Raw genomic sequence first — 27,733 nt, 5'->3', positions numbered from 1 at the left:
TACACACACACACGTGGCCACGAGAAGAGGCAGAATAAGGAGACACCACTTTCCTTCGCTTGCTACCATATTTATTTTGGTGACGTTTCTTCTGTTATTCCGTGCAATGTTTCTGACCATCTGAATGTGTTGGACAAGAAAAACGCTTGGGAAAAGTTCCCATGAGGGAGGATAGACTGTCCTTTTGGGCCTGAAGTCCTGTGCCCCGTGCTCCCCCCACCCACTCCTCACCTGCGGGTCAGTGGCTCCCAAGGCCATTCTCTCTCTGTCCCATATCCCAAGTCACAGGCTGCCCCATTGTACATAGAACACAGCCCTTAACTCTTCTTCTGCTTCCTTGGCTGGCCAGCTATGTGGGGGGCTTCCATTTCTTTCTTTATTTATTTTTTTGCTTTTTGGGTCACACCTGGCTCTGCATTCAGGAATTACTCCTGGCGGGACTTGGGGGACCAAATGGGATGCTGGGAATCGAACCCAGGTCAGCCGCGTTCAGACAAACACCCTACCCGCTGTGCTATCACTCCAGCCCCGGCTTCCATTTCTTCAGTCTCTCACTTTGCTGCCAGAGTGGCCCCAGGGACAGGGGCGGGAAGAAGCCTGGGTAAGATCCAGATTGGGAGTCGGTGATTACACTGATGAGCCCCATCCCTCACCACACAAGTCCCCAACTGGTCCCTTCAAGGCCCGGCCTGCCTTGAGCAGGGAACCGTCTGGCCTCTTGGTCACTTCCCTGCTGACTCTTTTTCTACCAGATTCTGTTGATTTGGACATCGAAGCTCTCCTGCTACTGCCTCTCTCTCTCCATCACGTCCCTCAACTTCCCACAGTCCCCCTGTGACCCGGCCAGTCTCCTCAGCCACGAATGGACTTGAGTCTGGAACTGAGAGGATGAGAAGTAGCAGACGAGAGGGTCGACGCAGGCATTCAGGGTGCTGAGCAGCAGCACGTAACTCCTCCACGGCGGGTTGTGACGCTGGATATAGCCCACGACGTGGGACACATTGTAGGGTCCAAAGAAGACGAGAAAGTTGAGCAGCGTGGCTGCCACCAGCCCCGCCACCCTCCTCCTCCGGCGACGGCTGCATCCCTTACTGAGCAGCCAGAGTAAGTGGCCGTAGCAGTAGGCGGTGATGAGCAAGGGTATGAAAAAAAAGATCACCGCCACCTCCAGCCGGACAGGCAGGAGGAGAGCAAGCTGATGGGTCCGGAACTCCAGATAGCAAGTGGCGTTGCTTCCTTGGCCGGGGGAGGAATGCCCGGAGAATTCCACAATATAGATCACACTGCAGTGAATACCAACCAGAAGCCAGCAGGCCCCACTGACCAGCACCGCCTGTCTCGGCCTGGGCCGGCTCCGGTACCACACCGGGTAGGCCACGCTCAGGAAGCGCTCGACGCTCACAGCCGCCAGGGAGACAGACGTGACGTAGATGGTGGCGAAGAAGAGGAATCTGGAGAAGGGGCAGAGGAAGGCGGACAGAGGCCAGAGCATGCCACTGGCCGCCTCCACCATGCGGAAGGGCAGGAAGAGAAGCAGGATGAGGTCCGAGATGGTCAGGTTGAGCAGGAGCACGTCCACGGCCACCGCGCGGCGCCGCAGCTTGTCCACGAAGATCACCAGGGCCAGCAGGTTCAGGGGGAGCCCCACGAGGAAGGCAAAGAGGTACACGGAGAAGTGGAACCAGGGGCTGCCATGGGAGGACGGTTGGTCCCAGCTTGTGTTCATGTTGATGGCCCCTAGAGAGAGAGAGAGAGAGAGAGAGAGAGAGAGAGAGAGAGAGAGAGAGGTGACTCTGGGACAGATGGCTCAGCAGTCACATCTGCTGTAGTAGTAGGGGACTCCGCCAGTCCCTTCCCCTTTCTGCCTTGTGTCCCCTGATGCTCTGCCCTTAGCGCCAGCCTGCCCGAGTCCTGTCCCTTTCCCCCAATAAAGCAAGCACCAAAGTGTCCTCGGTACCCTCCCTCAGGCTCTGTGCTCACCTGTTGTGCTGAGCCCCAGAATGCCCTGCCGCTGAGTGCCGCGCGGGGCACCTTCAGAGCGAGTGTGGTCTGCTCCTACCTCTCGGCAGAACTAATAAAGACCAAGCAGGTCACGTGACATCATCAACTCTGAGCAATCACACGAAAAGATGCTTCTTTAGCTCCATGGCCCGTATGCGAAATGAGAAGCAGCTTCATCGGGTCCTCATCTCACCTCTGATGGGGAGCCCATGTAGGCCAGGAAGATTTCCGCTCCCTGCTGCCCTTGGTGACTCTGTTTGTTTTGTTTTAGGGCGTGCTCAGGGGTTACTCCTGGCTCTGTGCTCAAGGATCACTCCTGGTAGGCGTGGGGGGTGGGGGGCATATGAGATCCCAGGGATTGAACCTGAGTCCACCGTGTGCAAGGCCAGTGCCCTACTCACTGCATCATGACTCCGGCCCCTGCCCTTGGCTTTTATCTGCTCCCCTAGAATGATGCTTTTCCACGTTGCCTTGTAAGTGCAGGAAGCATGAAGAGATGGTAGGGGGTCGACCTTGAGGGCCCTAGAGCCACTTTCTAACTGTGATTCAGAGAAAATGACTCACTTCCTGTGTCTGTTTTCTCTTGTGTAAAACAGGGATCACTGTGGCAGAGAGGGCTTTTTTGTGTAGATTAAAGTATTTCAGAAGCTGAAAAAAAATCTCAGCAGGGGTGTTGCCAGCTTCTATGATCACTATGGCTCAGAGGTCAATTTGTTTGTGAAGCCAGACATGCACAAGAGAATGTAAAGTGGCCCTCAAATGACCCTGGGCCTCAGAGGAATCACCTCCCATCTGCAGAACTAAGACTCAGAGAAGTTGAAATGCGATGGCCTCATTTGAAGCAAGAGGTCCCACAAAGACCTGTTTGTTTGGACTAATTTGAAAATTACCAATTAGCTTCACTGAGTCAGTATTTTCCTCTATTTGCTACATATCCAGTTCCTGTTTTTTCCAACAAAATAAACAAAGATCCCTAGAAACAAATTTCTAATTTGAGCCTTGCCTCCTATAGGCTTGCTGGTTGACCTCACAATTGTGTTTTAATTTTCCAAAACCTTAAACCATAGTTTTGGCTTCTGTTGGCTTCTATTGGCAGAGATCCATTGTCTGATGATATTACTGTGTCCCAAATGCTTAGAGTGGATGCTGACCTTCGGATCACTTAACACATTAGCGACTCTTCATTGTTGTGGTTACAGCTCTGGGAGATAGTAAAAGTAACGATGCTGATGAAGACACTAGCAAGGAGCGACCTATGAGTGGATCTATAACCCATAAAAGACTCAGGTTTCCTCATTCTGTCTTGAAATTCTTATGTCCCACAGTAGCAGGGAAGCAACTCGCTCCAAGTAATACAAACAGGTTAAGTTTCCCCTCCAAGGTTCAAATCCAGTTTCTGTCCAACCTCAGAGATTATTTATGGATTTATTCAAATGCCTATAGTGTATAATAAGAAACCGTCCATGCTCTCAAGGGTGACTTTTAGTAAAAAAGAATGGTATAATGTCATCTGGGCTGGAGCGATAGCACGGCGGTTGGGCGTTCCCTTTCACACAGCCGACCCGAGTTTGATTCCTCCGCCCCTCTCGGAGAGCCCAGCAAGCTACCAAGAGTATCGAGCCCGCGCTGCAGAGCCTGGCAAGCTACCCGTGCGTATTGGATATGCCAAAAACAGTAACAATAAGTCTCTCAATGAGAGACATTACTGGTGCCCACTCGAACAAATCGACGAGCAACGGGATGACAGTGACAGTGACAGATAATGTCATTTGTGCACAAGGATACGGAGAAATGGGACTTATTCTCACTGCTGGTGAGAATACAAAATGATGTGGTCACCTTGGAAAACTGCTGACAATTTCTGAAAACTGTCATCATAAATTTGCCGTGAAGCCCAACTCCCCAGCAGGTGCCGACTGTAGAGAAATGAAGCGTGTGCTCATGCAGTCCTGTTCACGCAGCTTCCTCTCTGCGACAGTCAGGGGAGCCCAAAAAGTAGATATAGCACCTGGAGTCCCGTCAGCTTTCAGAAGCATGAAACATGCAGAGGTATGTTTCATTACAGTGCAATACCATGTGGCAACTCATAAACACCCAGGGGTAAAGTCACCAGGATGAACCTCCAGAATATTTTGTTAAGTAAAACAAGTCAGGGTTAAGGGATCTTATATTATACATGAAATTTCCCAAAGGACAAGTTTATCAGAGACCAAAAAAAAAAAAAAGTAGATTATGGGGACTGGAGCGATAGCACAGCGGGTAGGGCGTTTGCCTTGCACGAGGCCAACCCAGGTTCGATTATCAGCATCCCATATGGTCCCCTGAACACCCCCAGAAGTAACTCCTGAGTGAAGAGCCAGGAATAACTCCTGTGCATCTCCAGGTGTGACCCAAAAAGAAAAAAAAAAAGTAGATTATGGACTGCCCTAGGGGCAAGGGAGAGAAACCAAAAGAACCCTAATGAGGGGCCTTCTGGGTTGGTGAAAAATTTTCTAAAAAGCATCAATAGTGGAAGTTGCCCACCTCAGAAAATTGTGTGAAGACCATTGAATTATAATCTTAGAATGGGTGACCATTTTCCCTCAACTATGTTGGTACAATCCATCACTGAAGAAAAGAAGGTTTTTGCTGCTTATATTAGGGTGGGGGTGGGGGACCTCAGGAGAGCTGAGCGTCAGCAATGAGGTGGGGGAAGCTGCAGATATGCTGCAGGCAGAGGGACTGGAATGGACACAGGGGGCAGGGAGCTCGTCTTGTATGCCACAGGTCCAGCTTCAATCCCTGGTACCCCAGCGGGTCCCCTAAGTACTGCCAGGATTTATCCTTGAGCACAGAGCCAGGAGTCAGCCCTGAGCACTGCCAGGTGTGGTGGAGGGTTCTGCAAGCCTCCTGCACTGGGTGACCCCAGGTCATCAGGACACAAGGAACAAACGGGGTCTTCGGTCAGTTACTTAACTTCTCTGGTCTGTTTCAGAACTTCAGAAACAGGGCAAATGAAACTCTTATCATGCCCAGTGCTCTAAAATGTTACACACATTTCTTTGAAAGAGGAAGGAAAAGGGATGAGGAGAGACTCCAAGGGGCAGAGCACCAGACTGCCACAGGATCTGAATCCGAGCCCCAGCACCACATGCTCCCCCTGCCAACTCCCAGCACCTCTCAGTGTAGATCTGGTGGGGCCTTCTAGGAGTGGGTGCCATGACCCAAGAGTGGCCAGGCCCACATCGAGCCCCAGGAGAAGCCCTGGGGTCCTATAAAAGTAGTCTAAGGGACTAGAGAAACAGCACAAGGCTAGGGCATATGCTTGCAAGCACAGGGCCCCAGTTCAATCCCTGGCACTACTTATTCCCTCCCCCGAATACCAGCAGGTAAAGGCCTAAAGGTCCCCAGAGCACTGCCAGAGTAACCATGGAATACCCCACATCTCAGGGCCCAAAGACCACCATATTCTCCAGCCCTTGCACTGACCTATAGTGCCAGTTGGCCAAGATTGCCAAGAGTGGATCCAGCATTGTCTGAGCATCTTTGGGAGCACTCACCCCTGTCTGAGCATCATTTGGGAGCACTCACCCCTGTCTGAGCATCATTTGGGAGCACTCACCCTGTCTGAGCATCATTGGAGAGCACTCAGTCTGATCAACGTTTTTCATAAGACAGAAAAGAAAACTCTGCTTCTTATTGGGTTCGGGGAGGTTTTATTTTGTTTGGGGACCACATCCAGCAGTGCTTAGGCCTGGCTCTTGGCTCTACACTCAGAGATCAGTCCTGGTGGTGCTCAGGGCACTCCATGGGGTGCTGGGGATCAAATCCAGTTTGTAAGGCAAACGCCCTACCCACTGTATTATCACCCTCAGAAAACTCCCCTTTGGAAGGAGATTCATTCATTCAACAAACACTGAGCACCTGGTGACAAGCTGCCTCGGAGGGGCCAGTGATATAGTAGTGGGTGAAGCAAAGTTCCTTGCCTCGTAGACATCTAAGCAGGAAACAGGTGGGTGGGGAGGTACTTCCATTGACCAGATCCATCACCCCATGTGCTCCTGTACGTTGTCCTGTAGGAGCAAGTGGCTGCTGCACTGGGGCCTCAGCTCAACAGATGCCCAGGTGCCGGTCTCCTTCCTGGCCGCACCCCTCTGCCCACTCTGTGAGCTCAAGGGGCCCATAGGGACCAGTGTGAGCCCCGATACCCCAAGTTTTCCATCTGCCTCCTGACCCTTGGGGTCCTGCCTGCCTTGAAAGGAACTCACCCCACATCCACATCTTCCGTGCTAGGAGCATCCAGCAAATTTCTTCCTTTCCCCCCTGCCCAAATGAAGACAGACGTCAGGCACGCCCGTCTCCAGAGCCATGGCCAGCTCATTGACACCGCGCAGATGCGGAAAAGGTGGCCCCAAGGGAGCAGCCAGCACAGCCCCACAGCAAGGCACGGGCCTGAGCAGTTGGTGGCATCTCCACTCAGAGCAGAAAGAGATGACCCTTTCCTGGAAGCTGCCCAGGGCCAGCCACAGGACTGGATGAACAAACTAAGCACAGGCTAGAATGTCACCAGTGCTGGCCTTACGCCTGGCACTCTTGCACAGCAAACCTCCTCCTCATCCGTACCACAGCCACATGGCCAAATCCAAGGATGGTGGGAGGATAAAAGGGGACATTTATAAGCTCTTGGCTTGGCGACAATCACGTATGAGAGGATATCTTTGCCCGCCGCTATTTAAATGCCCTGCTGCTCAAGCAGCTTTTCCTCCCAACTGACTCTAAATAGGGCCACTGCTGCCCCCTAGTGAGCGCCAGATGGCATAGCAGGATCACTCAGGCCTGACTGCTCAGATAGGAATGCTCTTTCCTCTGACCAGATCCAGGGCGGCATCAGTTACCCATCCTCCAAACCCCAGCAAGATTCTGCCCCATGACAGGGACACCTCTGCCTGTTACGCAGGGGCTGGCAGAGAGAGTGAAAGAGGAAACCGAGGTCTCTGCCAGCAAGCAGCTTCAGGGTATCTGCCCCATCCTACATTTTAAGCATTCCTGCAAATTTCTAGGTTCCTTCTGAGACTAGGCACTGTAGCACTGTAGCAGTGTCCTCCCGTTGTTCATCGATTTGCTCGAGCAGGCACCAGTTTCCATTGTGAGATTCTGGTTACTGTTATTGGCATATCGAATACACCACAAGTAGCTTGCCAGGCTCTGCTGTGTGGGTAGGATACTCTCGGTAGCTTGCCGGGCTCACCGAGAGGGATGGAGGAATCGAACCCGGGTTGGCCGCGTGCAAGGCAAGTTTACAATTTCCTAGGATTGTAAATTCTGCTCCAGACTTTGGGCTCACGGGAGACTAAGAGATAAAAGGGCAATACCTGAGCATATGGTGAAATCTAGACCCTAAAAGGTCTTAAATGAACAGACAGTCCCACCAGTCAAAGTGGGAAAGATGTCAGTCTTATCTTTACAACACAGCTGAGCCCTAGATTAACAAGACATCTCTGGGAAACAAATGGGAATCCTCTGAGACTTTGGTTGACAAGTAACACAGTGCAGTTTTCCTATAAAAATCTCAGGAAATGAGCTATATTTAGTCCTATTCTAAGTTCCTCCTGGCTAGGGAGATTCTTTCTCTCCTACTTTCAAATAAACTTTTTTGGAAAAAAGGTTTCAAATAAACTTTTCTCTCTTTTTTGTTCTGATTTTGGACAACACCTGGCATTGTTCAGGGGTTAGTCTGGGCATTCAGGAATGATTCCTGGCAGTGCATGGAGGGACCATATGGGATGCTGAGGATCAACCTGGGTTGGCTGTGGACAAGATAAACGCCCTACACGCTGTACTATGGCTCCTCCAAAAAAAAAAATCTTTTCTGTTTTCTAACTCTGAGTCTGAGCATCTTGATAACTCAATATTTTTGTTCTTGAAAATGCTGAAGTAGGTAAGATGGAGAAGAGACTGTTTTGACAATAATAACTGAGAATGATCACCTGGACAAAATCTGAAGGTTAAAAGTAGGTAAGCAATAGCCCAGCGGGTAGGGCGTTTGCCTTGCACTTGGCCAACCCAGGTTCGATTCCCAGCATCCCATATGGTCTCCTGAGCACCGCCAGGAGTAATTCCTGAGTGCATGAGCCAGGAGTAACCCCTGTGCATCGCCGGCTGTGACCCCCAAAGGAAAAAAAAAAGTAGGTAAGAGATATTCTTGATAACCTTTCAGTATCAATATTGCAAACCACAATGTCCAAAAGGAAAGAGAGAGAGAAAGAGAGAGAGAGAGAGAGAGAGAGAGAGAGAGAGAGAGAGAGAGAGAGAGAGAGAGAGAGGAAAAGCACCTGCCATAGAGGAAGCAGGGAGTGGAGGGTGGGGGGTGATGGGAGGGAACCTGGGGACACTGGTGCTGGGAAATGTGCACTGGTGGAGGGATGGGTGTTGGAGCACTGTATGACTGAAATCCAATAATGAATAGCTTTGTAAGGGTCTATCTCACAGTGATTCAATTAAAAAGTTTTTTAAAAAAGAAAATACTGAAGAACCTGGGAACCGTGGGTGAACACAGAGACGTGCTGTCACCACTCCTGCATGGAGAAGATAAAAGGTGGCCTCACCTTCCTCCTGGGGCCGAGTCCGAGGCCGCCCACGTCTCCTTCCTTCCGCCAACACGCGTCTTCCCACGGGCTCAGTTCTGACCATCCTGCCGAGGATCCTTTGCAGAAGCCCCCTCCAGGGGCCCGGAGACGCAGCTGGGCCCCCCTGCTCCATGCTCCTCCGACCCCAGCCCTGGCGGCTACTTCTGGGATGTGCCCCCTTTGGTTTTGGCCACACACGCTGTCCCCCGGCCGGGCCCGCCTCCCAGGTAGCCGGTCACCAGCGGGTTGAGGACCACACTCCAAGCCCCGGTGATGAGCCCCAGCTTGCGCCAGCGGGCCCCCATGTCGGGGCGCAGGAAGCCAGCCACGTTGGAGGCGTTGTAGGGCCCCAAGCAGAGCAAGAGCGTGAGCAGGGCCCCTCCGGCCACCCAGGCCGCCCTCAGCTTGCGTCTGTGGCTCAGGCCCGAGCCGGCCAGCGCCCGCAGGCAGCCCACGTAGCAGAAAGCCGTGATGCACAGGGGCAGGAAGAAGAGCAGCAGAGAGAGGCTGAGGCGAGCGGGCCCCGCGGAGGCGGGGTCCCAGGCCTCCAAGCACACGGGAGAGCCATTGACCGGCCTGTTGATGCCCAGAGAGGTGTTGGTATTGTCCATCCAGCCTCCGGGAGCCTCCAGCCCAAAGACCAGCCCCAGGTGGCAGAGAACCAGGCCCCATACAGCCACACACACGCCCCAGGAATAGCAGGGTCTCCGGATGGCTTGGTAGCCCAAGGGGAAGGCGGCGCCCAGGTAGCGGCCGGCGCTCAGAGAGGCCAGGAAGCCCCCGCCCGCGTAGAGCGGGGCAAAGTGGATCAGGGCAAAGGCCGGGCAGAGCGCCACCGGCAGCGGCCAGGTGCCCCCTGCCAGCGCCTCCACCGCCTTCAGGGGCAGAGAGAGGGTCAGCAGCAGGTCGGAGCAGCCCAGGTGGAGGGCATAGACGAGGCTGGGCGTGAGGCGGAGCCGGGCGTGCGCCACGGCCCCGCGGATGGCCAGCACGTTGAGCGGGAAGCCCAGCACGAAGGCCGCCACGTAGAGGGCGAAGGAGAGCTGCGGGGGCAGGTCCATGGGGCCGGCGGCGGGGCTGCCCGCGGGCAGGTCGGGGCGCGCTGGGTGGAGTTCCTGGTCGCTCCGTGGGGTGCCCACGCAACCCTGGGTGCCCGGGTCAGAAGCCCCCGGCGCCCGGCGCCCCCATCACCTCTGCAGACAGGAGCCGGAGACGGGCACGAAGCGGGGGCTCCCGGCTTCGAGACTCTGGGGAGAGAAGGGGCCAGTGTTCCCCGCGCTGCTCTTCCCAACGCAAGCGCGCTCCTGCCTTAGCGCCTCCCACCCGGCGGCCCCCAGAACCTGCCGGCCGCGGTGCAAGGTTTGGTGGGCTTGTGCCCTCTGGCTGGGGACCAAGAATCGGTGGACGGCACCCGGGGAGAGCGTGGAGTGGGCAAGGCCATCGTGGCACCAGAAGTGGCCGTAGGGGGTTTCAGAGGGCCCTTAAGCAAGGAGCTGGGGTGGGGCGCGGTGGTGGGTGGAGGTGACTCACCCTTGGCGCTGCCAGATGTCTCTGAGGGCTGCAGCGGCCCAGGGGTGCTGAGCGAGGGGGCGGGGGGCAGTGAGCCGGAAGGCCGGGAAGGGCGGGGTACAGGGCCATTAGCTGAGGTACTCGAAGCCTGGCTGAGCAGCTAATGGGGCATCCCTGGTGAGAGCTGGGGCCACACTGAAGGAGAGTCCATGGAGACAGGCCAGCACAGGAAGGGAGAGCAGAAGCAGAAGCTCGGCTATTTGCTGGACAGACTGAGCAGGCACAGCAGCAAACAGCATCTCCCCCACCCCCCTCCCACAGGCACGTAGCCGGCACCCCTGCATTTCCCCATATGCTCGCACCCTGCACCCCTGCTCTTCCCACAGGCACACAGCCAGCATCTCTGCTCTTCCTCAAGGGGTCACAACCTGCACCTCTGCTCTTCCCTATATGCACCCCTGCTCTTTCCTGTATGCTCGCAGCCCGCACCCCTGCTCTTTCCTGTATGCTTGCAGACTGCACCCCTGCTCTTCCCACAGGCACACAGCCAGCATCTCTGCTCTTCCTCGAGGGGTCACAACCTGCACCTCTGCTCTTCCCTATATGCTCGCACCCCTGCTCTTTCCTGTATGCTCGCAGCCCGCACCCCTGCTCTTTCCTGTATGCTTGCAGACTGCACCCCTTCTCTTCCCACAGGCACACAGCCAGCATCTCTGCTCTTCCTCAGGGGTCACAACCTGCACCTCTGCTCTTCCCTATATGCTCGCACCCCTGCTCTTTCCTATATGCTCGCAGCCCGCACCCCTGCTCTTTCCTGTATGCTCACAGCCTGCACCCCTGCTCTTCCCTGTGGTCTCACAGCCTGCACCCCTCCCTGCTCTTGCCGCTCTGGCCGGGCGCTGGCTGGCACAGGGTTCAGCTCATTCCTGGTACCAGGAGCTGCTCTTGATCTTGAGCTGCTCTCGCCTTGGTCCAGACTCTGTACTGCCAACCTCATGCAGTTCCTTCCTGCCCTGGTGCACAGGTCAAAGGAGCTCTTTTTGGGGGCGCTGGGGGGGATGTGCTTCTCTCTCCCCTCCCACTCCCTCCAGCTTGATGCTGGGGTTTCTGACCCCATCTGTGTTGGCAAGAGAAGGCAGTGAGGGACACAGTCTCGTGTGGAGAGACCAGAGCAGCCTCTCTGGCTGCAGAGACACTGGGGACACCTCCCTAGACACTTGTATGGGCACTAGGCTAGACACTCTGGCACAGATGTTCCAGCTTTGTCCTCTGTGCCCTCCATACCTCCAGTCCCTGTTGCCTTCCAGAAGGCTCTTCCGGAGAGGAAACACCCCCGCTGTCTCTGGTGGCCTGTCTCCATCTCTGTCTCTCTGTCTCTGCTGCTTCAGCCTGACAATACAGCCTCCCTCTTGTCACTGGGTTGCAGGGGGACAGCAGTTAGTGAGGGGTCAGCTGGGGTGGTAGTGAGCTGGGAACTGGACAGAGAGGCAGGCGGCAGAGCAGAGGTGCAGCCAGGACCCTCCGAAACTGCACTGGAACTGCATTTGCGTGAGAAGCGCAAGACGAGCAACAGGGTCAGAGCGGAAGCTGATGGGCCCAGCTCTGTGCTCAGGGCACCGACCTCGTTTGCATCTCATCGTAATATGGTTTCTGTGGGGTCTGCCCCCCTCAAGGGCTCTTCTGTCTGGGCCTTGAGTCGATGGAGGATCAACACTTTAGTGATGTAATGCGTACCTGTTAGTCATCTACCCAAATCCCACTTAAAATCCTTGTGACAACCTTGTGACAACCCCATGTGACAACCACATAATGTGCCCTGAAGTCACAGGACAGAAATGTGCCCTGGAGCCAAAGGACAGAAACGTTTCCTCAAGGGGCTAGAAGAGAGTACAGCAGGGAGGGCATTTGCCTTATGCCTGCCGACCTGGGTTAGATCACCGGCATCCTGTGCATCGCCTGGTGTGACCCAAAAAGAAAAAAAAATCACCAGCATCCCACATCTTCCCCTGAGCATTGCCAGGAGTAATTCCTGGTACAGAGCCAGGAGTAACCCCTGAGCATCACTGGGTGTGGTCCCCAACAAAAAACCAAAAGAAAACAAAAGAAATGTGTCCTCAAGTCACAGGTTAGAAATGGGTGCAGACTCATATGTGGAATATAATGTAACTGAGAAGTACAAGTTGGCAACGATGCAACTTCTGGCAGATATCTCTCTGGACTTAGTTACTAAAATACTAAATTACAGAAACCCAAAACTGAGAGGCCGCTAAGTGTGGTCACTCGACCTCATACCTCTTCATCCTCAGCAATGGAAAACAAATTATCTAATGCTTCCTTTTCAGCAGGTCTGACTTTAGGGGAGAGACTCTCCAAACAATAATAGTGAGTTTTGTTGAAATATTGTATGCAATCAAAGTGAAAGTAAAGTGAAATTTATTAGTTACACAGGCGGGGGGAGGGGCTCAGGGTGGGGGGGCTAGGGGCGTGGGGGGGTTAGGGGTGTGAGGGGGCGGGGTGGAGCTATACTGGGATTCTTGGTGGTGGAATATGAGCACTGGTGAAGGGATGGGTATTCGAGCATTGTATAACTGAGATTTAAACCTGAAAACTTTGTAACTTTCCACATGGTGACTCAATAAAAAATTAAAAAAAAAAAAAAAGAAATGGGTGCAGAGTTGCTTAGTCCCAGTTCCCGAGGTCAGCCGGGTCCCACTCTCTGGGGTGTCCCGTGTGGGAATACACCTGACGGCTCTGTTACTGTGAGGTATGTGTGTGTGTGTGTGTGTGTGTGTGTGTGTCTGTCTGTCTGTCTGTCTGTCTCTGTCGTGTGAGACCTTCCGTCCTTTGCACATCATCCACAAGAGCTTCTCATCACCCACCCAGCTACCTGCAATATCGGGTGACAGCTCTGTGTCAAGGGGGTTCCGATCACCCCCCCATGATGTTCCTCTCCCTCCCCCAATCACCCAGAAAAGGTTTCTGTGAGCCGCTCCCTGGACATGCATCTCCCCGACTGCAGGCGGGGACTGCAGAGTGACAGGCCTCTACCAAACAGCCCGGCTCCCTTTCCCGCCTGCCGTCATGAAACAGATTCTCGATTCCTGCTCCATTCCTGCGTCCTGCTCCTCCTGGGTGGGTGGGGGGAGGCAGACGGACCCCCCGATGTTCCCACAGAAGCAGGGAAGGGAGCTGGGGACTCTGTGTCTCCTGGACCCAGCACGGGGCTTGGGGGGCAGGAGAAGAGGGGCTGTCACTGCAGGGCGGCCTGGAATGTTCCAGAGAGTCCAGCTTGGCTCTGCACACCTAGCATTCCCCCGCCAGTGTCATCTGCTGGGTGAGGGCCAGCGAGGGCAGAGCTTGGTCAGCAGCGCCCACGGTGCAGGGGCAGCTGTTTGCGGCCTGGGAGGGGCAGGGCGGGGGGTTGGGCGGGGCAGCCTGAGCCCCAGCATCCATCCCCAGGGGCCTGTGACAGCCACCAGGCCAACAGACTGATGGCCACAGCCGGCCTCACGGACAGGAGGGAAAGGGCCCCAGTGGCCGCCAGGAACTGTGCCAGGTTTCAACCTCCGGGCCCCCTACAGCGAGTCATGCCCTCGAGTCTTGGACCCGTGGCCTCCCAAATTCGGTCTGCCATAGCTCTGTTGCACCCCAACAGCTGGTCCTGTGCTGGGGACACAGACCCCCCCCTGCCACCCTCCCTCTGTCACGTGCTGTTCTTAAGCTCTCCTCTCCCTGCAGAAGAGCTGTGTCCTCACAGCCAAAGTGGGGTTTGGACCCGGACTCTGCCGCAGATCTAAGGACAACCCGTTCCCCAGGTGTGGTCTCTGGTCTATGGGCAGGAGAGGGGGGCAGTGGGTGGGAGGACCCCCAGAGAGGAGGCTGAGGGACACTGGAGGGAGGAGGGAGAAGGCAGAGGCATCAGGGGCATAGTTCCAGGGCTGTCGCAGCGAAGCTCAATGCCCTGCTGGTCCCTCCAAGAGATGTAAATCAGGCAGCCTTCAGCCTGTCGGGACTAGCCCTGCTGCGGTCTCCTGGGACTATAACGGGAATGTGCCTCACTCCCTACCTGAAGATCCTTCTGGAAGGTGTGAGAGCATCTCACTTTCCACCTGGAAGCCTCTGTGGAAGGTATGAGGACATCTCACTTTCCCTCTGAAGGCCCTTGTGGAAGGTGTGAAGGCACCTCACTTCCTACCTGAAATTCCCCTGGGGAAGGTAACAGCTTCCCCCCATTTCACAGCTGTAGAAACTGAGGCTCAGAGAAGACAGTGGACTTGGCCCAAGGCCGCTGGGTGGGGAGGGACAGGAGTCATGGCCCAGCCTTATGTACCTCAGTGTCTGAGCTTCCACCCTGCTGGGGGGGGGTGGGGGGACCCCGCCCCCAGCCCAGCCCGCACTGCCTGCTCCGATCCTCGCACCTGGTCTGACGCTACAGAATGACTTGGCCGGGCCTTGCGGGGTACCAGGCACCTTTATTGTGCGGCACTGCCGTGTGCCGGCCACGCCTGGGGGTGCATTATCGTGTCAGACCACGAGAGCCCTGGGGGCTGGGTGGGGGGCCCTCCCGGGATTGTGTGTCTGGAGCGCCCAGAAATGAGTGCAGACTCCGGCTTCCTTCCACCCCACCCCACCCTTTTCCACCTGGGTTTGGCCCCAGGGGCATCTTGGGAACCTATGATTAGTGAGAAGGGGGGGAAGCAGGTTGGAGGGGGTTGAGGTTGGGGGGGAGGGGAGCGTCACGCAGGGCTCTTGCACATGCTGGATCCTTAGTGCATCCTGGGCAGGGAGGACGAGGGACAGGCCTTCGGTGGCCAGTACCGGGAAGGAACATAGGCACTGGGACAGGCTTCAGCTCTCTGCCCAGAAGGTATTAAGAACTCAGGGTGGGACCCGGGTAGGGGAGGGGCGGGGGAGGCGTCCTGTGACCCAGCAGTCCAGTGGCAGGGCCTGGGCCGGCTCCCACCTCAGCCACCCCGTCTGTCGCATCAGTGCTTGAGTGTCACATATTCCACCGGGTCAGGGGCCGGAGAGCGCGCCCCATGCCCAAACTGAACCAGCTCTGAGTAGTGGATCCCCTCGTCTTCCGGAGTTCCTGGGGCCACGTTCACGTTCTCGTAGTCGCCCTAGAGAAGCACGTGGTGGCCAGCTCAGGCGTCTGCAGCCCCAGCCCTCCCAGCAGAGCTGCTGCCAGCAGGGCCATCCGGGGGACTACACCTGACCCCCGCCTCCTCCTCCCTCCCTCCCTCCCTCCCACCATCCCCCCCTGCCCCCCCCCAGCCTGCCCTGCTTCTCACCACTGGACGCTTCTGCTTCTGCACTACCGAGTAGGTGACCGAGTCCCCCCAGTGCGGGGAAGGCCGCTGTGCCTCGGACGTCCCCTCGTTTCTGAGACGGGATAAGAGAGGACCCGCAGGGTGGTGGGGGGGGCGACACATGGAGTCTCCTCTAGGCCCCCCTCAGCCCAAGAGCACCCCACTCTGTTCCCCGCAAGAGCTCAGGAGCCAGTGAGAGAACAGGGGCCAGAAGCAAGATATGAGCCCTCCAAGCGGCCAGTCCCCAGCCCCCCCCCACCCCCGGCTTCCCCAGGCCTGTGGCAGGGCTGGCACCAAGCAATTATAGGGGAACAGGTCCCGCGCCCCTCAGGACCCCTTCTGTACCCACCTTGGGGTGTCGGGAAAACTCAAGATGGCATAGCTGGTGGCATCCTCCATCACCGGATTGTAGCAGCCTTGGAAAGGGGTGCTCTCAACGAGCGGGGGGCTTCTGACCTGGGGGAGGGAGACAGGGTCTCTGCCCTCGCCCTCCTCCCCACACCACTGTCTTCCTCCTCCACCTCTGACGCCCCTGCGTCCCCAGTGGAACTCTTTAAAAATTAATCTGGGGGTCTCCTAAGCAGTGCTCAGAAACGTGCACCCCCTCCCCCAAGTGGTTATCGGCCAACTGGCCGAGGGCCTGGTGTTGTTTGGACCCTGTGGTGCCAAGGACCCCCCAAGGCCAACCGGGGCGCCTGCTGGGGGGATACCTGCGGGGACCAGGGCAGCTGGAGACAGATTATGGGGGGCTGAGGTCTCTCCGCCCCACTCCCCAGGAACCCCCAGTCACCAGCCTGAGCTCCTCTGAGCTTCTCGGCTGAGGCCCAGCTGGCAGGCAGCTCCTCTTCCTCCATTCCCACCTTTTTATTTCTCACAAAGAAGCTCCGCCCGCTGGAGTTTTCCTGCAGGTCCTGCTGGCTCCGAATCCTCTTCCGGCTTAAGAAATAAAGAGCCACTCGGTGAGACAAGACAGACGTGAGGCATGAGGCGCAAGGCCAGGTGCCCCCTCAGAGGAAGGGGGGGAGTTAAGGCGGGGGGGGAGGGTGGAGAGGGCAGAGTGCCGGGGGCTCACCTTAGCTGGAACTTGACTCCACATACGACCAGGAAGAGGATGGTCAGGCTGACCGACAGCCCCAGGGCCGTTCGCCTGGCGATGGTCTCTGAACTGTCTGATGGGGAAAGGGGGGGGGGGGGGCTGTCAGCTGCTGACCCCTGCAGGGAGATTCAGGCCAACACCAAACTTGCTGTCCGTGGGCCCGCAACACTACGACACTTCCTTCTCCCTGCACCGGGAACAGGAGATGGGGAGTCGCGTCCGTCCCGCCCCACCACCACCTCCTAGGAGGAGGGAAGCCCTTCCCCAGCGGGGCTTCTGTTGGTGATAGGCCTGGGCCCACACAGTTCGTCACCCCTTAACTCATGGCCACACTGTCAGTGCTTGAACCCCTCGTCTTGGGACCCACCAACTCGGGGGTCAGGGTCCACCCTGAACAACCTTCCCAGGAAGCCCAGAGCACGAGGCTGCTGCTGGCCTCTTGCGGGCACTGGCCCGGACACGGGGATGTGATCAGCCCTGGAGGACAAGACAGATGTGGGGCAGCTGCCAAGAAAACACCCCAGAAGTATGTGTTTATTCTGCATATTACGTTTCTAAAGAACCCTCCCAGGCTGCCCTCTTGGCGTTAACTCTGCAGGGGTGTGGGGTGGGGGGCTCACAATTGATTCTCAAGGGCAAGAGCAATAGTACAGCAGAGAAGGCACTTGTCTTGCCCTTGGCCAACCAGACTCAATCCCTGATACCCCGAGCCCTGCCAGGAGTGATGCCCTGAGCACACAGCCAGCCACCAAGCCCTGCACACCTCCAGGTGTAGCCCCCAAAGCAAACTGAACAATTGATCCTCAAAATTGAGAACTGTGGCTCCAGGGAAGGGGGCAATTGCTCGTGCTTTGCTTTCACAGGGGCCTGAGTTCAACCGCTGACACTAGTAACCCGTACCCCACCAGTGCCGCTGGGCGTGGCCTTCAGGCCCCCAGTGACGCCCAGGCTGAGCACTGTTGGCCAAGCATCACTAGGGGTGACTCGGAGCCCCTGGAACACTGTTTGGAAATTTAAAATAAAGTATAAAGAAAATAAAAGACGTGTCTGCAAGGATTAATATGGAAAAAAAAAACCACCATAAAACGTTGAAAATCTTGCTCCTGTTTATGGACTCAGCAGACAGTCTGCAGATGTGGGCGTGTCCGTGTAGCATTCTTACACGGCACATGGCCGACCTGGGTCCCATCCTCAGCATCCCATATGGTCCCTCAAATACCGCTAGGCGTGATCCCTGAACATGGAGCCAGGAGTAATCCAGGAGCACTTCCAGCGGGGACCCAAATCCCAGCCCCTCCCTCCAAAAAAAAAAAAAACCATCTGGGCAAGATGTCCCACCACTCCCTTGGCAAAAAAGGACCTGAGAGGTCCACACTTGAACGGCGCCTGCAGAAGGCTGCAGGAAGGGTGGCCAGAGGCCACCAGCCCCCAGGAAGGGGGAGCTGAAGGGAGCTGCCCTGCCTTGACGTGGTTTATTATGTGGCATCTCCGTGTGTTTTCTATTTTACGTTCACTTGTTTTGCCTTTTGTGCAAATCACTGGAATCTCGGGAGCCGGTGAGAAGCCAGCTTAGCTGAGGGCGAGGCAGAGAGCCCGTGCTCTGCAGGCCGGGGGGCAAGGGGAGTAGCAGTAGGCAGGAAAGCTGGCCCAGGGATCCAGAGAGGGAGGAGGCCGTGGGCTGGAGGGAGCGGCCAAGGCGAGGGGTGCTTACAGTAGACCGTGAGGAGGGTCGGGGGTGACTGGCCCATGCCCAGCCCGTTGGCCCCCCGGCACCAGTAGGTTCCTGAGTGCTGGATCTTCACAGGATCCAGTCTCAGCGTCTGCCCGTAGTGGTGCAGTTCCTGGTTGTTCCCGTCGAACCAGGAGTAGGACCTGATTGGGGGATTGGCATCGCCCTCACAGCTGAGCATGGCCCTCGTCCCTTCTACCACGCCATCCTGCGGGCTGAAGGACACGCGGAGCTTCCGGGGCGGATCTGCAGGAAGAGACAGGATCAGAACACGTTGGCGCCCCAGTCCTCTAACCAGCCACACCGCCCCTCACCCCCGGGCAGCTCACTCACACAGCACAGAGACCACCTGCGCCTGGGACTGTGTCTGGCCAATGGTGTTGTTAACCTCGCAGTGGTACGTTCCGGCATCTTCCGGCAGGATGGCAGGGAAGCGCAGCTCCCGGCCCTCCCGCAGCTGGGTCCCGTCCTTCCTCCAGCGGATGTGCACGGCCGCCGGGCGGCTACTGGAGTAGTTGCAGCTCAGCAGGAGCTGCTGCCCCGAACGAACCACGGAACTGGAGCTGAGCCGCACTGTGACATCTCGGGGGGCGTCTGCAGAGAGAGGACCTCGGGCTCACCTCTTGGGTCCCTTCCTTTCCTCCTGCGCCCACAACTCCCTCCCGCCTTGTCCCTCAGGCCACCTTCTCATCCCTCGTTCTCTGTGAAGGCTCGGGTCCCACCCTCACCCCGAGAGCACCCACACGGCTGCCTCCCGCACCCCGACCCGGGCTGCTCACACTGAACATGCAGGTCGACATCACGGGCCCACGAACACCACTGGTTACAGGCCGCACAGGTCACCGGCTTGGCGTCCCAGGCAATGTTGGAGATCGTCAGCACCTCGGAACCCCCCTGGGTGCCTTGGGGTTTCCATTTATAGTGGGTCACCGCGGGGTTGCTGGAATTGAACTTGCACCGCAGGGTCACGTCATCTCCTTCTCGAATCCACGAGGAGGTCTGAATCACTGCCATCACCCCCTTGGCGGGATCTGGGAGAAAGTGGGGGGTGCAAGTAGTGATGATGGTCAGTAGTCCACACGCCTCTTCCTTCCTGCTTTCTCCTTCCCTGTACCTGCCCCCTGCGCTCACATGGGCCCTCCAGGAAGCAAAGGCAAGTGGCGCCTCCCCTGCCATCTGTGTGGGGACAGTCTTCCCCCCACACACACACCGCCTCAGGCTGTGGCCACACGCAGGACAGTGGTTTCAAGCACAGCACTGGGTAGAGGGCGCTGTCTGTTCTCAGACCCTGCTGCTTGGAGTCATGGGACCCGAGCCCCAAACCTTATGCAGCCAAGAGTCCCTAACCTCATGTAATCATTGTGACTGACTCAGACTGTGACACCCTGGGTCCCGGAAGAAACCTGTGGCCTCTGTTTCTCCTGGGCTTGACCTCAGTGCTTGTGTTAAGGGCTGGAGCGATAGCACACTGGGTAGGGCATTTGCCTTGCACTCGGCCGACCCAGGTTCAATTCCCAGCATCCCATATGGTCCCCCATGCACTGCCAGGAGTAATTCCTGAGTGCAGAGCCAGGAGTGACCCCTGAGCATCGCTGGGTGTGACCCAAAAAGCCAAAATAAAATTAAAAAATAAAAAGAGTGCTTGTGTTAAATGGGGCCATACATGGAGCAGAAACGGACCTTCCATGCCAGTGCTCCTGGAAAACAAAACATCAGAACCCCTTCTGAGACTCAGCCGTGGCCAGGGAGGCCAAGTCTCCTGGTCTTTCTTAGCTCCCCCACCAAAAGTTTCATTCATTCAACAAACACCCACCAAGCCTCTACCACGAGCCAGAAAACCGTCAAGAACAAGAGCGAAGCACAGGCGCCCCAGGAGTGCAGCAAGCCCTGCGCTGCCCGCTGCCCCTCCGGGACCCTAGCACGCTCCTGCCCTGGCCTGCCGCCCTGCTCCCTCTGGACGCCAGCGGGGAGCACTCACACTGCACATCCAGCTGGGCTTCCTGGCCGATCAGCCCATGACCAAGGGTATTTTCTGCCTGACAAGAGTAAGAGCCAGAGTGGTTCAGGAAGGCTTTTGTGATCTGGAGATTCTGGTTCCCTCCCAGCAGAGCCTGACCGTCTCGAAACCAGGTGAAGTTGGTCGGAGGAGGGCTGGCTGATGACAGACACGTCAGTCGGACTGAATTTCCCTCCTTAACGATCGAAGGGAAGATCTGAACTTTGGGAGGTTCTGGAGGATCTGGGAAAAGGAGCAGAGGCAAGGGGGTGAGGGGCAAGGAGGACCACCACGGCTCGTGTCTTACGGGCCTTGGTCCCATGCCCAGGAGTGCCCGGCCACGCCTGCCCACCCAGCACCCAGAAGCTCACAGTGTACTTGGAGGTTCACTTTCTCTGACTGTCCGATGCCCAGGGCATTACTGGCTTGGCACTGGTACTGCCCGATCATGTTCCTGGTCACCACGGACAGAGTGAGGATGTGCCTCTCTTCCTTCAGCTCATCTTGCTTATCCAGCTGCTTCCCATCCTTGAGCCAGGAAAACGTGTGGTAGGTGGGGTTGCTGCTAATGATCTGGCATGTCATGGTCACCTGATCCCCCTCGGTGACCACGGCGTCTTGGGGAGTGACCTCGATGTGCAACTTGGGTGTGTCTGAGGGGATGAGAGGGTGTGTTGGGGGCATGACAGGGAATTCTCAGAGGTGAAGAGCCTCGGGTGAGAAACTTCATGTTTGTATCCTTATAAGGCAGGGGCCTTGCTAGCACGATGGTCACCTTTGTCCAGCCGGGTGCTCCGTGACTGTCACAGCCCCTGAGGACTCCCACACCTCTACCCCTCCCCACTCCGGCCAAATCCACCCCCGGCAGCTCCTAACAGTGCACACTTCACCTCTCTCGTCCTGTGAGCCGTGCATTCCACAGACCTCTTCTGCTGCTCCCCTTCCCCCTCTGTCCCTCCCTCCCACATGGCCCCCCAACCCTGCACACACGCCAAGCCCCCCACTTCCCTACTCCAGGACTGTCCTAGCTCTTCCATCTCTCCCAGATATCTGCCCGCCCCGCCAGGCTCCCCACTCCCTGCCTCCTTTACCTTTACCTTTGCTTTATCTTTGCTCTAATTGGGGGTGGGAGGGTCTCCTAGGCAGTGCTCACCAGATCTGGGGGCCCCAGGGGCAATTCTCAGTCAGCCAGGCCAGCAGGTCAAGGCCAATGGCCTGGGGATACGGTACTGCACCAGTGCTGGGGGACTCCCTGAGACCTTCAGGGCTATACCCAACAATGCCCTGGGGACCTTGTGGTACCAGGAATTGAACCTGGGCCAAGCACATGCTAGCACTTCCCTAACCATTGTGCTATCTCCGTCCCTATCATCTTTTCTCAGGACAGGTGTCACAGCCTACAACTCTGTCCTGTGTTGTTTGTCACCCCCACAGGACTTCTCATAAGAACTTTGTTCTCCATCCCTGGCGGCCCCACTAGGTTCTGGCATCTAGTGGGCTTGGGGTCAATATTTATTGAATGAATGAGGCAAAACTAATGATATGAAACCACCCCCCAGGGCAGCACAACTCCCCTAACCAGACGGTGCCTCCAGTCAGAGCAAGGGTTGAATTCTTTTCCTCTATCAGGCCACAGCACTAACCACAGGGGTTGGAGGAGGGGGAGGAGAGGGGAATAGGGGTTGGTCAGGGCAGCTAGGGCCTGCCCAGCGGCCAATGAGGGAGACTCACACTTCACATTCAGCTCTGCAGACGCCTCCGACAGCAGCCGGCCCTTCTCGTGATCCCAGAGCTGGCAGGTCACTGTCCTGCCGTGATGCGTCCACTCTGCCTGGAACGTCAGCTGGCTCTTGGTGACAACGCTCGTGGGGGTCAGATTTGTGGAGTTGATGACTGACCCCTCCAGGGACCACTGCAGTCCTATGTGGTAGCCAAAGCAGGCTGTGTTCACCGAGCAGTTCAGGATGGCCATCCGGGACTCAAGGATTTCTGGAGGGAGCTCAATAGAAGGCGGAGGAGCCGTTTCTGCAAAGAGTGGATGGGATGGGGCGCGCATACTGGAGGCCGGGGAGACCAGGGGAGTGGGTGCCACCTTCGTCCACGAGAAGCGCTAGTAACCCCCAGTCCCGCTCTCCAGGGAACTTGTTGAACTTCCACTCACCCCTGGCTTCTGCCTTTCCCCAATGTCCAGAACTGCTTCTATCAGTGGCTAAGTGTTAAACTAGAAGCCAATCACAGTCGGAGGGATGAGCAGAGGAGCCAATCACAGATGGAAGGAAAGAGCAGAGGAGCCAATCAGATGGAAGGAAAAGAACAGAGGAGCCAATCACAGTCGGAGAGAAAGAGCAGACAGTAGCTGCTCCCCATTGATGAGCCAAACAGATAAAAGGAAAGAGCAGAGGAGCCAATCACAGTCCGAGGGAAAGAGCAAACAGTAGCTGCTCCCACTGATGATGTCACACAGGTCACGGGAGGCTGACGTGACTCAGCCTGGGCTGGGGAGGGGTGGTCTGGGGAATTTGGCAAAGGGCAGGCAGGCATGCCCGGAGATGTGGCCCCATGAAGTCCTGCAGGACGCTGCAGGGCTGCACCCTTGGTTCATATTTTTTGTCTCCTTCTTCCACAAGTCCTTGAAAAATCTAGCCTAAAAATCAGAGGGTTGGGGGAGACAGGCCTCCCCTTCTTGGGTTCTGGCCTGAATAAACCTATCTTTCTTGCACTAACTCCTGTCTCTGGAGTATTGGCTTCGAGCAACCAGCATCCAGACCTTAGATTGGGTACCCCAGCCCCAAACCTTCGTGAATCCTGGCCAGCCTCTCCTTTCACTGCTTAGGCTCAAAAGAGAAGGGTCTCATGAAGGGTGAGCCTCTATAGAAACTAACTTTCCTATGTTCTGTCCATTTATTTTTCACTTCCTGGCATTTGTTTTCTCAGCACCCCTTTGTGACCTTGGGGTTGACATTTTTCAGCTAGAATGACAATGACAGGGCGATGGCCACCTGTGTTGTTTAGTGTCACAACCTGGCAGCCATCCAGCCAACATTCTTTGCGCACACCTCCAACGGGGCAGGTCTGTGCCCAGTTCTTCCTCTCGCCAGGCTGCAAGTTCTACCTGCCAAACCCGGGCTGCCAAGAACCACTGGGCAAAAAGAGAGAGGCTGGGCAGTGAGTGGGAATACCCCCCGGCTCCAGGCCCCAGACCCTAATCTCCACAAATACAGGTGTCATTTAGCCATAAAGGACAAATGAGTATGAGCCCCATCATGAGTGCATGGGGAGATGCCCCTGGATTGCCCAGAATTCCAAGACTCTTGGAGAAGACTCTTGGAGACTCACACCACTTTGGAGACTCACAAGTGAACAATGAACTGAGAGCCTCAGGAGAGAGCGCGCAGGATTCAGGTGCTGTCTTGCCACTCGAGGGATCCTCACCTGGTTTCTGTAGGGATCTACACCCCATCCCAGGAGTCAGGTGCTCCCTCCCTCCTGGCCTTGCCTGAGCCCAAGGACCCCCAACCCAAAGCCTTACCGGAGATGTTGAGGGTGACATTCTCCATCCATTTGTCCGCTTTCGCCATCATCCTCAGCCCCAGCAGGCCATTGTCATGGACATGCACAGGGCGGATGCGTAGAGTGCAGTTGGATCTATTGTTGCCCAGAAACTGGACCCGCGGATCGCCAGCAGGAAGCTCCTGGGTCTGTGATTTCTTAGAGATCCCCGTGATATTAGAGAGGATAGTCCCACTGAAGTCCTTTGTGTTCTTATCATACGTGTAGTTGTGATACACGATCAGATTTTCCAGTAGTATTCCATTTCCTGGGATCATGTAGGTGCAGGGGATCCAGACGCAGCCCCCCTCCCAGGCGTAGAGCACTGGCGGGTGATGGACTTGCCAATTGGTTGAATCAGAGAAAGCCACGTATTCTGGAAGCCACCAAAGTGATCAGAAAGCATGATTGGTGGGGGACATAGAGCTTTCAGGCAAGTAAAGCACCTCTAAAAAGGCAGAAAGGGTAGATCTAGACTCAGTGCAACCTGGCCTGGCTCCAGTCAACCCCACATTGATTCTTCTCTGTCCCGGTTCCCGTCGTTATCCCAGAGCCCAATCCCAGCCAAGGCAGTGGCCCTTACCGAGGAGCAGGAGCAAGGGTCCAAGCAGGTGCATGCCGTCCGGGGCCAAGTCTGAGCTGGGAAGAGTTTGTCTGTGAGCTACTTGGTCACTTCCTTCTCCCAAACTGCTTTCCCTACTCACCACTGAGCCTGGCCTCTTTGCCTTGGTTCCGGGAGGACCATCTCTGATTGTAAGGTGGGGATGTGACATTCCAGATACTCCTCTGGTGTGCTGTGTCTCTCCTAGCAGCCCTGTAGGGTGGGCCTCTCTTCCCCCACACAGCCACCCATTTTTTTGCACAGGTTCTTCCCACAAGCTCTCAGATGCTGCGTGGCACCAAATGCTAAAGCAACTCAACTTATAGGCCCTGAGTAACTTGGAGTTCGGTGTGAGAGCACTGGGAAGGGTTTACATAGGGGAAGACAGGGGCTGGAGCGATAGCACAGTCGGTAGGGCATTTGCCCTGCACGCGGCCGACCTGGGTTCGATTCCCAGCATCCCATATGGTTCCCTGAGCACTACCAGGAGTAATTCCTGAGTGCACGAGCCAGGAGTAACCCTTGTGCATTGCTGGGTGTGGCCCAAAAACAAAAACAATACATAGGAAAAGACACGGTCAAATCTTGATTTTAAAGCCCAGGGGAGGGGTGGAGGGGAAAAGAGGAACTCCAAAGTCAGTGATGAAGTGTGTTGCCAGGAGAGATTAGAGGGGCATGTGATCCGAGGGGCCACTCAGATACCTCAGGGGGTGGGTAAGGTCCTACCTGTACAAAGATGAAGCCCAATTCAGTTCTAGCTGATTGTCTTCAGTTGGAAATGTGGCCTTAGCATTGCCTAATGTTCCACTGGTTTGGGAAAAAATGAGAAATCAGAGAGAGGCTGGAGCAATAGTACAGCAGGTAGGGCATTTGTCTTGCACCTGGCTGACCTGGGTTCAATCCCCGGCCATTCCTGAGTGCAGAGCCAGGAGTAACCCCTGAGCATTGCTGGATGTGCCCCCCCTCACCCACCCCCCCACACATACACCCAAAAAAGGGAGAAAAATCAGAGAAAAGTCTTACTAAAAAAAAAGAAACACGAGGCCAGAGTGATCGTGGCAGGGTTGAGGTGCTTGCCTTGTGGGTGGCTGACCCTGGTTCGATTCCCGGTACACCGTCTCCCAAGCATCCCTGAGCACTGCTAGGGTGGCTCAGGCAATGCCCAACACCTGAGGGTGCTGAGAAGACCTGAGCAGCACTGTACCCATGGACCCTCACTGGTCCGGCTGGCCAAGAATCACCTGGAGGGACCCCAGGCCCCTGAGCACCCTGTGAGAGGTCCCCTCAAAAAAAATTCACAGTACTGGTAGAACAAGACATGTTTGGGAGCTAAAAAAAAAAAAAAGTCCAAAGAACACTCATTTGCACCCCCACATCCCCTACATATCTGCCTCTCTTTCTCTTGCTCTCCCATCCTTCCCCCAAAGACCTCGCCAACTATTTAGACTTTTATACCCCACTAAAGGAGTTAGATTTAGCCCTCAATTTGCATGCCTGCGCCCTCAGTGCTGGTCCCTGGGGAGCAAGCAGGATGCATCCACAGAGTGTGTCTCCTGTCTCAGCACAGCCCTGCACCCCTTCCACCAGTCCCCCTCCCATATTTTTCAAGCCTCCTTTTTCCTCCGCTCTGGCTATTTATCCCTTATGCTGTGTGGCTCTCGCCAAAGGCCGCTGGGTATGTGCCCCAGTGATGGGTCGGCAGAGCTGCATATAGGAAGCAGGAAGGAGGTCTCATCCGGCTTCTGAAGGACATTCTTTTTAAAATTTATTGAGTAGGGAAAGAAGCAGTGAGGGTGAACACCAGTGGTGCCCAGGGATTTCTCCTGACTCTGAACTCAGGAATCACTCCTGGTGGTGCTCAGGGACCATATGAGACACCAGGGATTGAACCAGGGTCAGCTGTGTTCGAGGCAAATGCCCTCCCCACTACAGTATCATTCTGGCCAGGAGTCATTCCTGAGCATCATTTCCCAATCATTCCTGAGTCACAAGGGACATTCTTTGGTCCCCTCCGGGGTCCAGCCTTTGGACGCCGCTGCCAATGAGCACACCCTCACTGGGCGGCTCAGCGAGGCCAGGCAAGCGGGAGAAAGCACTTCTCCAGACAGGGCTGCGCGCCCACCCCAAGGAGCAACAAGCACAAGATGTGGGGCCCCAGGCCCAGAAGCGGAGAGTGATGCTGAGATGGCATGAGGCGGAGAGTTTGGTCCCGACAAGGCCCTTCACTGCAGATCTCTGGTCTCCCCACAGCTGTCAGGGGCCACTTTGGACCTCAGAATTGACCTTTGGGTCCATTATCCCCTCCTGGGCTTTTTGAGTCCCCCACACTACTCTTAAGACCCTCCCCATGCCTGGAGGGGGCTTGCTGGGAGAGAGGGATCCACCACAGCCATGAGAGAAAGGGGCCTCCCCACTGAGCTCTCAGCCCCTCAGAGCCCGGCCCCCCACACAGCAGCTGCTCCAACTGAATGGGAAGAAAAACAAAATTGTTTTTTACCTCTCTGTGTGTGTGTCTTCTCTCTTCAGGCGCTGCTGAAATCTGAGGCCGAAAGGGGAAGCAAGAGAAGGCCCCAGTGACAGATTTTCACCCTCCTTGGCCACACCCTCTCTTCTCAGGCCTCTGAGGGGGGCTAAGAGGCACCTGGGGAAAAGAAGTAAAGAGGCCATGCGGGGCATGTGTGCTAGGAGCCAGATAACCCTCAGAGATCCATGGCCAGTTGTTAAGACTCAGGGTCAGGGAGCCTGTGTCCACCACTATACACACACACACACACACACACACACACACACACACACACACACACACACACACACACACACACCGGCACATTCAGGACACACTAATGACTCAAGTCAAGCAGATCCAAGACTGCCAGCCTGCTGAGAAAAGGCCTGGGTGAACCCGAAAGTATTGAGTATCTTTTGGTTAGTGACCACTGGTTCCCTCTGTGGTCATAGGCAGGAAGAGATGAGATCAGAGCAGATCATGGGCCTAGAGGCTTCAGCCATTTCCCCCCCCCAGAATGCAGGAAGAGCAGAGGCAGTAGGAAGGGGTAGATAACAGCTGAGCAGTATTCTTGGATAGGCAAGGCTAGAAACTAAAGCCATACCACTGTATGAGGCTTCTGCCGTGAGCGTCCAAAGACCAGCTCTCAGGCAAACCCACGCAAATCACTGAAGCGATAGTACAGTGCCTTATACATGGCTGACTTGGGTTCTATTCCTGGCACTCTATATGGTCCCCAGAGACCCACCAGGAATAAGCCCTGAGAGTAGAACCAGGAATAAGCCTTGAGCACCTCTAGGTGTGACCCCAAGCCCCCCCCAAAAAAAAA

The 27,733-nt window shown here is 56.0% G+C and overlaps 3 protein-coding genes across 3 annotated transcripts; all 3 read right to left on the bottom strand.

Annotated features, from left to right (window-relative positions):
- Nucleotides 1-784: 784 nt before the first annotated feature.
- LOC101557924 (free fatty acid receptor 3-like) lies at nucleotides 785-1,726 on the bottom strand. Its single transcript, XM_004601003.2, has one exon. The coding sequence runs from the start codon at nucleotides 1,724-1,726 to the stop codon at nucleotides 785-787; it is 942 nt and encodes a 313-aa protein (XP_004601060.2).
- Nucleotides 1,727-8,764: 7,038 nt separating this feature from the next.
- On the bottom strand, nucleotides 8,765-9,667 carry FFAR1 (free fatty acid receptor 1). Its single transcript, XM_004600744.2, has one exon. The coding sequence runs from the start codon at nucleotides 9,665-9,667 to the stop codon at nucleotides 8,765-8,767; it is 903 nt and encodes a 300-aa protein (XP_004600801.1).
- Nucleotides 9,668-14,700: 5,033 nt separating this feature from the next.
- Nucleotides 14,701-26,964, bottom strand: CD22 (CD22 molecule). Its single transcript, XM_055146022.1, has 15 exons — nucleotides 26,896-26,964; nucleotides 25,125-25,205; nucleotides 24,381-24,436; nucleotides 23,778-24,173; nucleotides 21,980-22,273; nucleotides 20,620-20,901; nucleotides 20,231-20,491; nucleotides 19,032-19,283; nucleotides 18,586-18,846; nucleotides 18,235-18,498; nucleotides 16,500-16,596; nucleotides 16,288-16,363; nucleotides 15,777-15,883; nucleotides 15,410-15,500; nucleotides 14,701-15,238 (listed from the first exon to the last, which is right to left on the bottom strand). The coding sequence occupies exons 3-15, from the start codon at nucleotides 24,412-24,414 to the stop codon at nucleotides 15,101-15,103; spliced, it is 2,553 nt and encodes an 850-aa protein (XP_055001997.1). The 5' UTR covers nucleotides 24,415-24,436; nucleotides 25,125-25,205; nucleotides 26,896-26,964; the 3' UTR covers nucleotides 14,701-15,100.
- Nucleotides 26,965-27,733: the final 769 nt, after the last annotated feature.

The sequence above is a fragment of the Sorex araneus genome, chromosome 8 (assembly GCF_027595985.1).
Source record: "Sorex araneus isolate mSorAra2 chromosome 8, mSorAra2.pri, whole genome shotgun sequence".
NCBI lineage: Eukaryota > Metazoa > Chordata > Mammalia > Eulipotyphla > Soricidae > Sorex > Sorex araneus.
This window is presented reverse-complemented; position numbering and strand designations above follow the sequence as displayed.